At 32.8% G+C, this 14,634-nt stretch overlaps 1 protein-coding gene across 6 annotated transcripts in view; it reads right to left on the reverse strand.

The window, feature by feature from the left end:
• The window catches only part of CLEC16A (C-type lectin domain containing 16A), a 217,043-nt gene that overhangs the window by 161,162 nt on the left and 41,247 nt on the right, over window positions 1-14,634 (reverse strand). For all 6 annotated transcript variants that reach the window (XM_051963155.1, XM_051963146.1, XM_051963162.1 and 3 more), the window contains exon 10: window positions 4,144-4,372. In XM_051963155.1, coding sequence (XP_051819115.1) covers window positions 4,144-4,372 — 229 coding nt within the window. The remainder of the gene's footprint in view (window positions 1-4,143; window positions 4,373-14,634) is intronic.

Consider the following 14,634-nt stretch of genomic DNA (forward strand, 5'->3'; position numbering starts at 1 on the left):
GGGGTCCAAAATGCTTCTTTTTTTATCTCTATATCCTCCCCTCCTATTTCCACTCCTTCCCTGCAGCCCTTCCCTGTCAAATGCTTCACAAATACAAATAAGCATTAGAATCATTCATCTTTGGTAATATCTTCTTACTTTGTTAACATTTAGAAAATAGGATTGGCTAATTTTTCTAAGTTAAATCAGATCCCTAATGTCTAAATCAACATGCCAAAATATTAAGAAAATTAGAAAAGAATTAAATGCACTGTGTATATAGACACCAGGGATAATGGTAATGAAAATAAAAGGAGGGTATACCAGCAAATATAACTTGAGGGAGGTATTACTATCTTCTCCTAACACCAAAACAGATAAGGCAACTAAGATGCAGAGATCTTAAGGAATTTTATTAATACAATAAAGTCAAGACTAGAAACATATATACATAGGCTTAGAGTACAAAGGGACCTTAAAGATTATCTAGTACATATCCCTCATTTTACAGGCCAAGAGAGACAAAGCTTGAAATAGAACCCAAGTCTCCCTTTCCACTGTAATTACTCTCTTAAATCTGATTTCATGTCTTTTTTACATTGCTAGGAACACAAAAACCTATGTCTTCTCTTTATTTACAAGAACTTTTAGAAAACCTTGAAGGTTAAAAAAAAAAAGATTTGAACCAACATATTACTTCTTATAACCAATAATGAACTCCAAAAAGCCAATCTAAATAATATTTACATTAGAGGAGAATGAAACTTGCACATCTATGACTAGGAAAAGAATTCTTAACCAAAAAGGAGGGAACAATGACAATAAAGGATAAAACAAGCTATTTTAATTATATAAAGGTAAAAAAAATTTTTTTGCAAAATAAAATCAAAGCAGCCAGAATAAAAAATTAGGATCTCAAATGGAAAAAAAAAAACCTCTTTGTACCAAATTTTTCTAAAAAAAGGCCTAATTGTATGTATGTATGTGTGCGTGTGTGTGTGTGTGCACATGCACAAATGTAAATATATGTAACTAATACAAACAGGTAAGAACAAAATCCATTCAGCAAAAGATACTCAAAGGCACTTTTCAAAAGATGAAAGGTATGAAAGAATGCTTCAAATCATTAACAATAAAAAAATGCAATTAAAACAACTTGGAGATTTTAGCTCATATCCATCAGACTGATAAAAATGAAAATTAGAGGAACACTAATATACTCGTAAGTAGAGCTGTAAAGTAGCACAAATATTCTGAAATACAATGTTTATATCCTTTAAACCCACTGAAAATTACTAGTAAACATTCAAGGATAATTCTAAAACTTCAAGCATAGGAGATGTGGTAAATGGTAGCACAACTGACAGAAACAAGGAAAGAGGAACAGGTTTAGGGACACATGCTTGAAAATTGGTTGCTGATTGTTGAGTTGTCAAGGCAAGGACAGCCCAACCAATCTTAATTTAATGAAATTTAATACTTTGTAGGCACTAAAAATATATTTTTACAGAAATTCTGTTTTCATAAATCTGACCAAATTAAGTAATGGATCAGTTAGCCTTCAGACAAGTAATAGAATGAGACTTTAAATTTAAAAAACCTAAGCTCAAATTCTAGTTTATCTAAATTATCTAGTTATTATTACTACTAAACTATTAATTTTTAAATTATTTACTTTTTATCATTTATATGATTTTATGCAAGTAATTTAAATACTTAATGTCTCAGTTTCCTTTCCTAGAAAATGAAAAAGGTTGGTCTAGTTGGATCTCTTAAGGTCTCTTCCAGATTTCAATTTGTGAAGCTTCCCATATCAGCTATACCTGAACTGAGAATTTTCATTTTAAAAAGGTAAAATTCCACCAAAATCACGCTATTTTTTATTTTGGGGGAAGCATCAAATTTTCTTTGTTCTTGTCTGTCTGCCCAACAAGTGACTAAAAACATCTCTAGCTTTGAGGCCATCTGATCACTACTTCTCAGAAGTAGGACTTAATACTAGCAGCCTATTCTGACAGGTAAACAAAGAGTCTTTAAATCTTTTGCAAAGCTGTATTTATTCAACTGGAGTACAAATTCTCTTCCAAGTCACATGGATTAAACTCAGTATTATTTCACTCTGATATAGATACAGCCTAAAGGAGAAACATACTCAGATCTCTCCCTCATTATTTGAATATGGGAAACAAAAAGTTAAAGAACGTAATCATCTTTGCCAAATGAAGACTTTCTTTGTACAATGGGTAAATGATCGTCATGTTTATTCAAAGCCATTTAGATGAGAAAGATGACATGCATATCATATTTAGGAATGACTAACTTGTTAAAGAAAATGTTAAGGTCACCAAAAATTCTGACAGGTTCAATGAAAGCTATGTCTGTATGAGCTGTAAAATAAGTATCAGCTGTACAAGCAAATGTACTAGTGGGAAACTCCTATGCCCTGCTCATTCTAATAGAAAATTAAATAGCTTTCCAAATACTGTTTTAACAAGTTTATAAAAATGCCTCCTGCCCATCCCTAACCATTATCCTCCAAACCAAGGCCGTTTGGTACAAAGGACATGAGGTTCAAAAAAAGGATAGTCAAGCCCCCCCACTAATTCAACTAACCTGAGCAGAACCACTGTCTTAAGTGGCTTAAGTTCTTGATTTCAACTTGTATGCTTTGGGATGGCCTAGGAATGGTGACTAATTTAATTTTGATTCCATAGCAAACCCTGTAAATCTCTGTCCATACCACAGTTAGTCATGGGCAGTGCAATATTAAAAATTATCCCTTAAAAGGGATGGAATAAAGGCGCTACATTTTCCCAGAAGAAATGGACAAGAGTAGAATATGCAAAACATCTTTTTTAAAAGAGCAAAAGAGAGTAATATTTTCTCTGAAACAATCACTATTATTTTAAGTAACTGAATTTTTTCTAGTTAAAAAAAAAAAAACTTTACTCTGTACATTGCCCTGTATTTAATCTGTTTCTTTACAAAAATCTGTGAAGCTGATTTATCAAAAAGAAAACCCAAACTCATATCACTGCCTCCTTAGAATAAAAATATCTAATTTATGTTTTGGTCTAAAAAGGCACATTACTGAGGTTTAGGTGATTTTTCTTAAAAGCCTCAACACAATATTACTACTGCATCAATGAAATTCTTCTCAAATACTTAATGAAAATGTAATCATTAAATACATTATAAAATGGCAAGTGCTAAGAAAATCCTAACCCAAAAGAAAGATAGAGCATTGGCTGTATGTTAGAGAGATGTGCATTTTCCAGAAAATGAGTTCTCACTCTCTGAATTGTTTTTGGCACTATGAGAAATATATTGACAATCCTGACAGAGTGCTGAAATAACTGGCTGAAGAGCATCCCCTAATGGTGCATCAATACAGAAGAACAGCTAGAAAAAAGAATGTAATGCTTCAGTACAACGGAATAGCAGACTACCTAAGAGTTATATTTAAAAAAAAAAAAGGCTCTCTTATATGTCACAAAATCTCTTTTGATCTCATCTGCAATGAACCATTACTACTACCATTATCACCACTCACAAAGAATAGACTTGTTGGGAATGTTGTAGAAGATATTCTCGACCAGGTATGGTTTGGACCAGATCACCTCTGAGGTTCTTTCCGGTTCTTTCCAACTCTTAAAATTCTGCAAGGTCTAAAAGCATATATGCTTAAAATACAACAGAAGGAATTACACAATATTTTATAGGCAATGTTTTCCACAAACAAGAATACTATTTTCTGAATAGTTAATTACATGGAAATGGGAAGTAAAAAGTAAACCAGAATTAGTGATAGGAAAAAGGAATTTAAGAATCTATTAAGCAAATGTACACAGAGTACTGATACACTTCACTTTAAACATATTTGCTAACTAAAAATCTGAATTTATAAAGAGATTATTTGCTTTCCAAAAAGATTGACAAAACTGACGTAAGATATTTAAAATATTTTAATTTTTTAAAAATCCAATTTCAAAATGTTTAAGGAACATATTTTACATTTTATTGTAAAATAATTTAAAAAGTATTGTAACTGAATTAAAAGTATATACTATATACTTCAAACAAGAAACTTATTTTGACCTAAACAATATTTCTAAATTAAATGTCAGTCATCATATATTTTTTTAAATTCAATGATTTACTCACCTTCACTCTCCCCACTTGTCTTCATGCCTTTTGAACTACCTTCTATACCTTTAGTCTTATCAGTATCTTCCTGGGTTTCTTCAGGGCCTTTCTCCTCCTCTTCTTCCTCACCAACATTTTTATAGTTAGGTCTCTTTTGTTGTCTTTTCTTTCCCTTGTGTTTATTTATTTCAAGAGATCTTTCCAGTGACTCAGTTGGCTTAATAAAACACCTTATGCTGGACTTTGCCTAGAAAATTCAACAAAGAAGACATTTTAAGATGTGTGAAGCCTCATTTTATTCTAATTTGCTATACAGAAATTTTTAAACCACATGAAAAGATTCTCCAGAAATGTGAATGTTTGCTCAAGACTTTATAAATTATCACTTTATCTTTGGTGAATGAATCAAACCAATTTAACAAATTACAACATTCAGTTTACCCTCACTTGAATTATATACAATAAATTTCTCATCACTGGCATGTTATGTAAGATTATTTTTAGGTCTTCCTAATCTACCAAAAATATGAACATGTACCAGAGATATGACAACTTTAATATAGACTAAAGTAAAATATATTTTGAAAGTTGTTGTAGAATCCATTTCAAATCTAAAACCCCTATAAGGCTAAAATCCAAAACCAATTATAAATCCATTCTACTGCTCCACTATTCACATAAATTCCTAGTTGAAAATGGACCTATACACAAAGCCATACATTATTCTAGTTTTCAACTAGCAAAAGAATACTGATTATAAAAACAAAAGGCTTTCTAACATATTTTTGGAAGACAGGAAACATCTGTCAACATCTGATTTATATTATTGTTTTATTAAAACATAGATCAATACACCATCTTTCTTTTGAAGAACTCTAACAGAGAAAATCAAACACTTTTTGTTTACTTGCCTAAAAACAAGTAGAAGAGACAAGAATAGATCTTTAAAACTGTTTATTTCAATACTCATTCCCAGTTGAATACAAGTTAGTTTTAGATCAGATAACAGCAAAATAAAAAATTTCTAAAAACATATTAAAGACTATACATGTAGAGAGCTTCAATAACAGGATCCTGGGCTATATGTTATGGGTCATGAAACTCATAGGGATTAATTTAAAAGATTCTATAAATAAGTTGCTATAAACTCAATGATAATGTGATAGCATGATACATATATATGTGCATTATTTAATAAGAGGCCAATTGTAAAAATAAAGTACTTATATATCTCACCAAAGGATAAATTATATTAACATTAATGACTTGTGTGCTAAAAAGTGCATAAAAGTTGTCAAGAAGATAATATGGGTGGGTATGTATCAAAAAGATGTATGGCTAGGGTAAAAGATAACTAGTACATAATTCTACTATACTGGTACTTAAATAATATCTGGGAACCTAAAGAAAGGTACTCACATTCTGAGTGGACCCCCCCTGCCATGGAAGCTCAGTAAAAGAACATGGGCAAAAGTCTTGTATGAGAAAGCTTGGAGAAATTTAGATCCCACTAGGAAGGTGGGAAGTAGTTGCCACATAAATAATAATAAAAACAGCTGACATTTAAATAGCATTTTACAGTTTGCAAAATGCTTTACATACACCACCTTACTTGATCATCCTTACAACCCTGTGAAGCAGGTACTGTTATCATCCTCATTTTATAGACTGGAGAACTGATGCTAAGAGAGATTCAGTGACACAGCAGGCAAATATCTAAGAACTCAAGGTTAGGTGTTCCAAACTTCTATCATCATTCTTCCCAAGTAACCAGTAGCTTCTTGGGATCAAGAACATCAGTACAACAGAAGTGTCACAAAAGTGTCAAACTCATGTATTCTGATGGAAGTGGATCTCTTTGATAAAGAGAGCCTTAATTGATCAAAGATGGACAGAAGCAGCTACACCCAGAGAAAGAACACTGGAAATGAATATAAACTGCTTGCATTTATATTTTTCCTCCCGGGTTATTTATACCTTCTGAATTCATTCTCCCTGTGCAACAAGAAAACTGTTTGGTTCTGTACACATATATTGTATCTAGGATATACTGCAACCCATTCAACATGTAAAGGACTCTTGCCATCTGGGGGAAGGGGTGGAGGGAGGGAGGGGAAAAATCGCAACAAAAATGAATGCAAGGGATAATGCTGTAAAAAATTACCCTGGCATGCGTTCTATCAATAAAAAATTATTTAAAAAAAAAAGAAAGTATCAATTCTTCCACCTTAATAAAATATCTAGAAGTTTCATTTTCAAAAAAAAAAAAAAGAAGTGAATGCAAGGGATAATGCTGTAAAAAATTACCCTGGCATGTGTTCTATCAATAAAAAGTTATTTAAAAAAAAAAGTGTCAAACTCTGGGCATGGTGCATACTGCTAAATCAGACTAAAATGTAACTAAGAAGTAGTTAGCAAAATAAATAAAAATACAACATAAATAATGTTAATTTGTGGATTTTTGGAGCCATTATGTAGTGGGAGGGATGGTTTCTAGTTAACTTTGATTCCACCACACTAAAACATTGGATTGTACCTGAAACATAGACTAGCAGTTTGAAAACACAATTATCATGGAAAAGCTAAAACAACTTTATTCCTTAATATAGGGTTATTGAAAGGATTTATAATCTTCTATGATGATGCCAATCTTAAAAAAAGAAACAGTACATCTTCTACAAAGTCAAATTTTGTTTCAAATTTAACTTAATCCAAGGTGTCGGTTTCTCTTGCATAAATCCCCTTCTATCTATTCATCCAGCAATCAATCTAATTCAAGCCTTTGTCTTCTGACTTATTAGAACAACTTCTCAGTCAACTTGTCTCTCCCTTCTCCATGCAGATGCCAAGGTGATTCTCTTAAAACATGTACTGACCATATTACCTCAAAGTACCTCCAAGACCAAGAACAAAGGCCTCTACTTGGTGTTTAAAGCCCTTCAAAACAGGATTTCCATTTACTTTACCTATTTTATTATATATTGCTCATTTCAGCCAAACTGACATTCTTGCTTTTCTTATCTTGGTACTGTTGCACATGTCTGGGTGGACTGTACTCAGAATCTCTAGTGTCTTTGAAAGCTCATCTTAAGAATCACCTTCTCTAGGAATCATTTTCTGATCCATCATTCTTCCCCTCAACTACTAATCCCCTCCCACCATTTATTTTGTATGTATGTCTCTCCCAAGAGAATATGAGCTCCTTGAAGGCAAGGATTTTTATTTCTGAATTTATACCTCCAGAGCTTAACACAATATCTGATACATAGTGGGCATTTAATAAATGCATGCTAACCATCTGAATAGTGTTTTATATATTTTTTTAAATCTAAATTACAAGGTTAAAAATAAAACAATCATTTAAACAAGTTGAACTAATCTGTTAACAGACAAAAGTCACGAGCTTTTGTTCTTAAAAAGAAAATATATGACATGTTAATAGACAAATGCATATTAGTGACCTGAATAAGTCACATAAAGATGTTTATGCTTTTAACCTTGCCATCTTCTACAAAGGCACCATACTTCCATGTTCAAAAATTTCCAAATTCCCTTGTTCATACAAAATTTATTGGCTTTGCACCTCTTTCTTAGCCCACCCTTTCAAAAGTCTATTATTCATCTTCACTGGGACTTCTAATCCCTTGGCCTTTCAATACTTTCCAGTACTTCTCCTTTGCATTAACCATTCTCTCCTCTTTTCTTTATCTTCACCCTCTGGTGAACCAATTCAACTCTATATGGTTTTCCTTTCTTGAATCCCTGTCTCCCTTATCACATCACCAATTAAGCTTTGCCAAACCTCAGCCTTTGATCACTCCTACCACGTGCTGTCTTTACTCTAACACTAGTATTAATGAATGAATGATGAAAAAAGCACAACCATTCTGACTACATCCACTAAACATTATACAACTAGGCCTTCATTGCTGCTGGTCATTATATTATACCTTCCTTACCAACTCACTATCCCTCTCTCCACAATGGCTCTTTGAAGCCTTTTCATCCTTTTTCTTACCTCCCACAGCTCCCTCTTCCCCATCCCCCAGCTCTCAATTTAATACCTGTGTGAATTTTGACATCATGTAACCTCTCTGGGCCTCAATTTCCTCATCTGGAAAATGACACAGTTGAAGTAGCTTCTAGTTCTAGATTTATGATCTCTTAACACACATACCAAGTCTTCTCTTCTCCAGACCAAACATCTGAAATGCTTTCAGAAATTCCCTATGCAGCATAGCTTTACACATTCTGGTTCACTCTCTGGATATGGTAAAGCTTTAGTCCCAAATCTTTCACAGATTCATCAATTGACAAATATTCTCATCTGGTTAAGATATCAAGGTGTATCATCTTGCCACTTTAAGTGGCATGGGGTAACTGATTGACCAACTTAGTGATCCTGATCCTTATACTACAATATGGTGTCCAGAAAGAAATATATTTCAGAAATATTTTGACCTAGGCAAGTTATAGCAGGACTCTAATAGACTCCTTTGTTCTATAGACATTGACCCTAGTAATGCAGCCTAAGAATACATTCACTATTTAAGTTGCTATTATAACATTCTTTACAGAGAGAGAACTAGGAGCCTACTGAATTCTACATCTTTTTTATATAAACTGCTGCGTAGTCCCATCAAACCTAATCAGGAAAATTGTTTGTTTTCATAAATTAAGTGCAAACCTTTATGTCTATCCCTATTAAATTTCATGTTCTTAGATTTGGCCTGTTATCCTGAATCACATTTTTATTATATGTCTGGAGCCCACTCCCTTTGTTTTTATTTCTAACAAATAAAATCCTTCTCTTCTTCAAATCTAGCTCAGTGAAGCTTTCACTAATTCGCAACAGAAACTTATCACTCCTTTCTCAGATTTCTCTAAAGCAGTCTGATCTTTCTCCTTTTCATTCTCTACCTTGCATTGTACTTAGTTGGAGAATGCTTTTATCCTTCCATTAATGTTGAAGGCAATCCTTGATAGCAGTATCTGGTGTAGAATCAGAAGAATAAAGTAAAAATCCCAGCTTCCTCACTTATCAGTGAGATAAAAAACCTTGGGTGGCATCTACACTCCTAAGGCTTCATTTTTCTTTTCTGTAAAATATGGAATTATGTCTCCAAAGGATTACTGTGAAGAAAGCACTTTAAAGTAAATGAACAAATCACTTGGCAAGCATTTATTAAGGATATATTATGTGCTTGGCACTGTGCTAAGTGCCCAGGGATACAAAGAAAGGCAAAAAATAAGCCTTGTCTTCAAGGAGCTCAGGCAATTAACTAGGTATACAAGATATATGGAAAGAAATCTCAGAAAGAATGTGGTCTATAAGCCAATGATACTGGCCTTCTTGCTGTTTTTAGCACATACCGCTTTTTCACCTGACTTGGCCTTTTTATTGGCTGTTCCTTCTCTCTGGAATGTTGCCCTTCTTCACCTCTATTTCTTGGATTCCTTGGCCACTTCAGGATTAAGTTTCAATATTACTTTCTGCAGGAGGCCATGCCCATTCCCTTCCTTGCTAGTTGTTACTAGAGTCTCTCCTCAGAGACCACTTTCCATCACTTATCATTCTGTAAGTCTCATATTTAGAGTTGTTTTTAGGGGAGTTCTTGGAGGGCAGGATTTGGGTTTTTTGGTTTGTATATTTTGCTCTCTTCTGTGTCCCTATTGTTGTCCCACACTGCCTGGCACAGGGAAAACCCTTAATAAATGTTTGCTGAGTAAAATAGGATATATTTTGTATTTACATAATTGTTTTCCCCCTGTCCTTCCCATAGGAATGAGAGTTGCTCAAGGGCTGGGACAGACCCCTGTCCACCTTGCTAGTTCTCTTACACATTACTTCCTTTAATACATGCTGTGATCCAATGACTCTGGCCTCCTTGTTATTTCCTCGAACAATCTCTGTGCTTTCCCTTTGAAACCACCTCTAATTAATCCTGCATCTATTTTGTTTGGATGTAGTTCTTTGTATGTTGTTTTCCCTATTCACAATTGTGCTCACTGCTTTTTTTGTTTTTGTCTTTCTTTCTATCTCCAATACTGAGCACAGTACCTAGCACACAGCAGGTACTAAATAAATGCTAGCTGATTGATGATATCATCACAGGACAGAAGAGTTCCTGGCACATAATATTAAGCATCAAATAATTGCTTGCTGAATGAATACAGGAGTTCAAAAAATTTTGAATCTCTGATTATATTGGATCTCCATATCTGCCTAGAACAGCTAAGTGGATAGAAATTGATCTTCACGACCTCAAATTCAGACTCAGACACATTCTAATTTTCTGCCTTAGTTCCTCATTTCTAAAATGAGCTGAAGAAGTAAATGGCAAACCATCCCAGAGTATTTTCTCCAAAAACTAAAAAAAGAAACCTACAAAGAATTGGACACAACTGAAAAAATAGAACAATATATACCTATTTTACAATTAGATTAAAATACAAATAAATCTGAAGCATAAAATAAGCCAGCCTTCAATTAAATATATCTCAATGTGAAAAGACAATATTACAACTGATGTTGATCTTTTCCCTAGCAATAGCCAAAGAATCGAGGCTTTAAAGAAAGTACAATCTTTTAACACCAAAGATAATGCCTAGAAGTAAACTCAGCAATTTTGAAGTTCACTGTGGCCACAAGTTACTGATTAGTATTAATGTTCACTAAAGTTCTATTTAAATCTATAAAAACAGAAAGCATAAATTACAAGTCATGCTGAATAAGTGAAACATGCGACAGGATTAATTCTCTTCTCAAAAAGGAAATTGTCTTAATATCCCTTTTAAGGTTGGCCTAATATTATAACTATAAGTGTCCTTTAGGAAACTATAACCAGTTAATTTATAATTTGCACTTACAAAAATATTCATGCTTTTAAAATACTGTTATCACTTATGTTAAATAACAAATCTAAAATGATGCTAAAGATTTGTGAGAACTGGATGGAAATATTATTTTCTCAATAAGCAACTTCCTTCCCAGGAGACTTATTACATTTCAATAAAAGTCTTATTAAGGGAAAGTTAACAGGTTCATACACTACCTTCCCAAAACACAAGTAGTTAGAAAATTTCAGGATTTAGGAACTTATGTTCAATGCACACAGTATAGTGCAGGGTGTGCTACAGAACTTAAATACTTTAGGACTGATATATTCTTGCATTAGTATTAGTATTTTTTCAATATTAATAACAAAGAACAAGAATAGCTAATACAAACACACACACACACACACACACACACGTACGCACATATACATAGTGCCAACTTAATGTCTTAAGCACTTTACCAATATTATCTTATTGATCCTCAGAATAACTCTGGAAGGTAAGATATATTACAGCTAATATAACTGAAGTAAACAGAAGTGAAGTGATTTGCTTAGGGTCACACAGCTCATTAAGTACCTAAAGTTAAGTTTGAACTCAGGTCTTTCTGATTCCAGGCCTAGTACTCTTTCCACTGTGCCATCTAGCCTTCCGCAAAACCTAAGTAATCTCAGTTTTTAATAAATTAAGAATGCAGAGCTTTCTAAATCAACAGGTTTGTTTATACACAATTGCCCAATATATGTTCTTTAGACCTTTGTATAATTAAGTCTGCATACAACATGGAAAGATACTGTATTTTCAGCCAAAATACACATTATCACATTATTCAAAATTAATCATAAGCAAGGCAATATAAGATAAACCAAATTAAAAACAATGATATTGACTTGAATGGCTTTAAAACAAGACTAGGAATTGTAGTACATGATGTAATCACTGAAAAGTATACATATTTCATTCCAGAATGAAAATTATCAATAGGTATATAACAGACTGACTAAACTAGCAGATGTATAAGTATGTATATGTTGTATGCCAAATCTTAATATGATTCTTGAACTAAAGCCCAAAAGTATATCCAGAATGCAAAATACCATCAAAGGGATCTGATAATGCAACTAAAGCTAATGTGAAAAATAAAACCTAAACAGGTGCTGCAATTGACATGAAAATGGCACTCCTCTAAGAGAATGTTACAAATAAATGATTACTATAATGGTAAAGCTATAAATATGATAAACTTTCATCTATCTGAAAATTCAAATAAGAAAGCTCAAATAATCAACTACCACATGAAAGAATGCTCCAAATCACTAATAAAAATATAAATTAAAGCAGTTCTGCAATAACACCTATCATCAGAGTAGCAAAGATGATAAAAAGTCAGTTACTGGAAAGGATGTAGGAGAACAGGCACCCTAATGTACTGTTAGTGGAGTTGTGAATTGTTCCAATCACTCTGCAAAACAACTTGGAACTGCACTCAAAAAGTACAAAACAACCATATACTCTGACCTCATAATATGACTACAAGGTATATCTCAAAGAAGCACTGGGGTAGAGGGAAAAGAGTCAGATAAACAAAAACATTTGTAGTAGGACTTTTTGTTGTAGTAAAGAATTGAAAACAAAGTATACTTTGCATTAAAAATGTATCAGAAGAATTCAGTGAAACTCAAAAAATCTGAATGAATTGACAGAATAAAATAATAAAAGCAGGAGAATATACAGGATGACCACAAGATAAATGAATGAAAAAATATTTATTTAGTACTTACTACATGGGCAAAACATTGTACTAAGTGCTGAACATAAAAATAGGGGAAAAAAGTTTCTATTCACAAACATATCTTAATAAGGGAAACATTACATATTAGAGATTTCAAGTCAGTCAAATGTTAGGGTCCCATGGGTCTTAGGATGCAATATCAAAATGAATGATAATGCCTGTTCTTTAATTTTTTGTGTGTTTATTTTGTGAGGACTGGCTTAGCTATATATAGAGAAGCTTATTATCAACTTGGCAAGAAGGTGATAATTTTTTGGCCACAGCAATTTTCAGAGACCATCTGGTAAGTTGTACAGGTTTGTTTTCTCTCCAGAGGAGAGTATTATTGAAAAATCAAGAGATTTCCTACATATCTACATAAAGTATCCTTCTATTAAGAACTGCATTATGCATTGTTGGTGGAGTTGTGAAATGATCTGGAGATATATATATATATAACTGTGCACACCCTTCAATATAGTAGTGTCTCTACTGGGCTTGTATCCCAAAGAGGTGGTTTTTTTTCCCTTTTGATCTGATTTTTTTTTGGTTGTTCAGTATGGCAAATGTGGAAATAACATTTAGAAGAATTGCACATCAGATTGCTTGCTGCTTTGGAGAGAGGGGGGTAGGGTGTGGAAAAAAAATTTGGAACACAAGACTGTGAAGGTGAATGTTGGAAACTATCTTTTGCATGTATTTGGAAAAATGAAATATCATTAAAAATAATATTATGTTCTAATTCTTCAAGAATACAGCCTTTCAAAGAATGTGCATTATTAATGCATAGCACAAAGAAGGTACTCAATAAATGCTTGTTGACTTAGTGGATCTGGATTAGTTGAGGGAGTTTTCTTACTGGAAGTTCTCTATGCCAATAAAATCACAATTCTATACTAAAAATACACACACAACATAATTATAGCTAGCAATTACAAAACACTTTAAAATTGGCACTATGATGTTATTTCATTTGATTCTTACAAAAATCTTAAGAAACAGGAGCTATGATTATCCCCATTTTGAGGAAACTGAAAGTTAGAGAGATTAAGTAACTTGTCCAGTTGTGAGTATCTGAGGGAGGATCTGAATTCTGCTCTGATTACAAGACTTATACTGTCTATTATAGAAGGAGTATTTCTTCTGTTTCAAGAGGAAAAAAAAGATAACTATAAGGATTTTCTAAATGTAAATCTATTATATTGTTAATTAAGTAGCCCAGAATTTGAAGAAGCTTACATTGTGATTTTTTTTTTATTCTACTAAACATTGTTATTTAACCAGAATAACATACTGAATGCTTCAGGAGATAACTGCATTATGGAGCTATAATTCCACTGAGGGAATACTGTGATAAACCACAATAACCATGTGAAAATGGAAAACACAAATTAAGTTCTAATCTTTATGGAAACATTTTATAACCTACCAATTATGGAACTTGATTTATGGATGTCTATTTTTTCCCACTCCTCAATCACTACCTCCCAGAAGCCTATTATTCCTTTCCAAATCAAAGATATACGTGCCTAAGACTATCATTAATTCCTAGTTTTATACATGAGGTTAGGGTTATACTAAAATACACAGTGAAATATTATAATCATGATTTGAAGTTAAGACGTTTTGATATGTAGAATATTTAACGTTTGATTTAAATCACATCTATTGGAAAGACAGTATTATAGCATCCAAACCTGAGAAACACAAAATAAATTAGTAGTATTTTAAATTAGCAAACATGTAAGTTAAGAAAAGCAAGCAACCTATTTATCCATATAACACCCATATGAGAATTCTCTAACAGAAAAAATTAGCAATAATGCTAAGTCTTCTTACATAGAGGATAAATGATTTACCAAGGGGACGTGCTCCAGATCTCTAGGGTACCTATCATC

This window comes from Antechinus flavipes, chromosome 1 (assembly GCF_016432865.1).
Source record: "Antechinus flavipes isolate AdamAnt ecotype Samford, QLD, Australia chromosome 1, AdamAnt_v2, whole genome shotgun sequence".
Classification (NCBI taxonomy): Eukaryota; Metazoa; Chordata; class Mammalia; order Dasyuromorphia; family Dasyuridae; genus Antechinus; species Antechinus flavipes.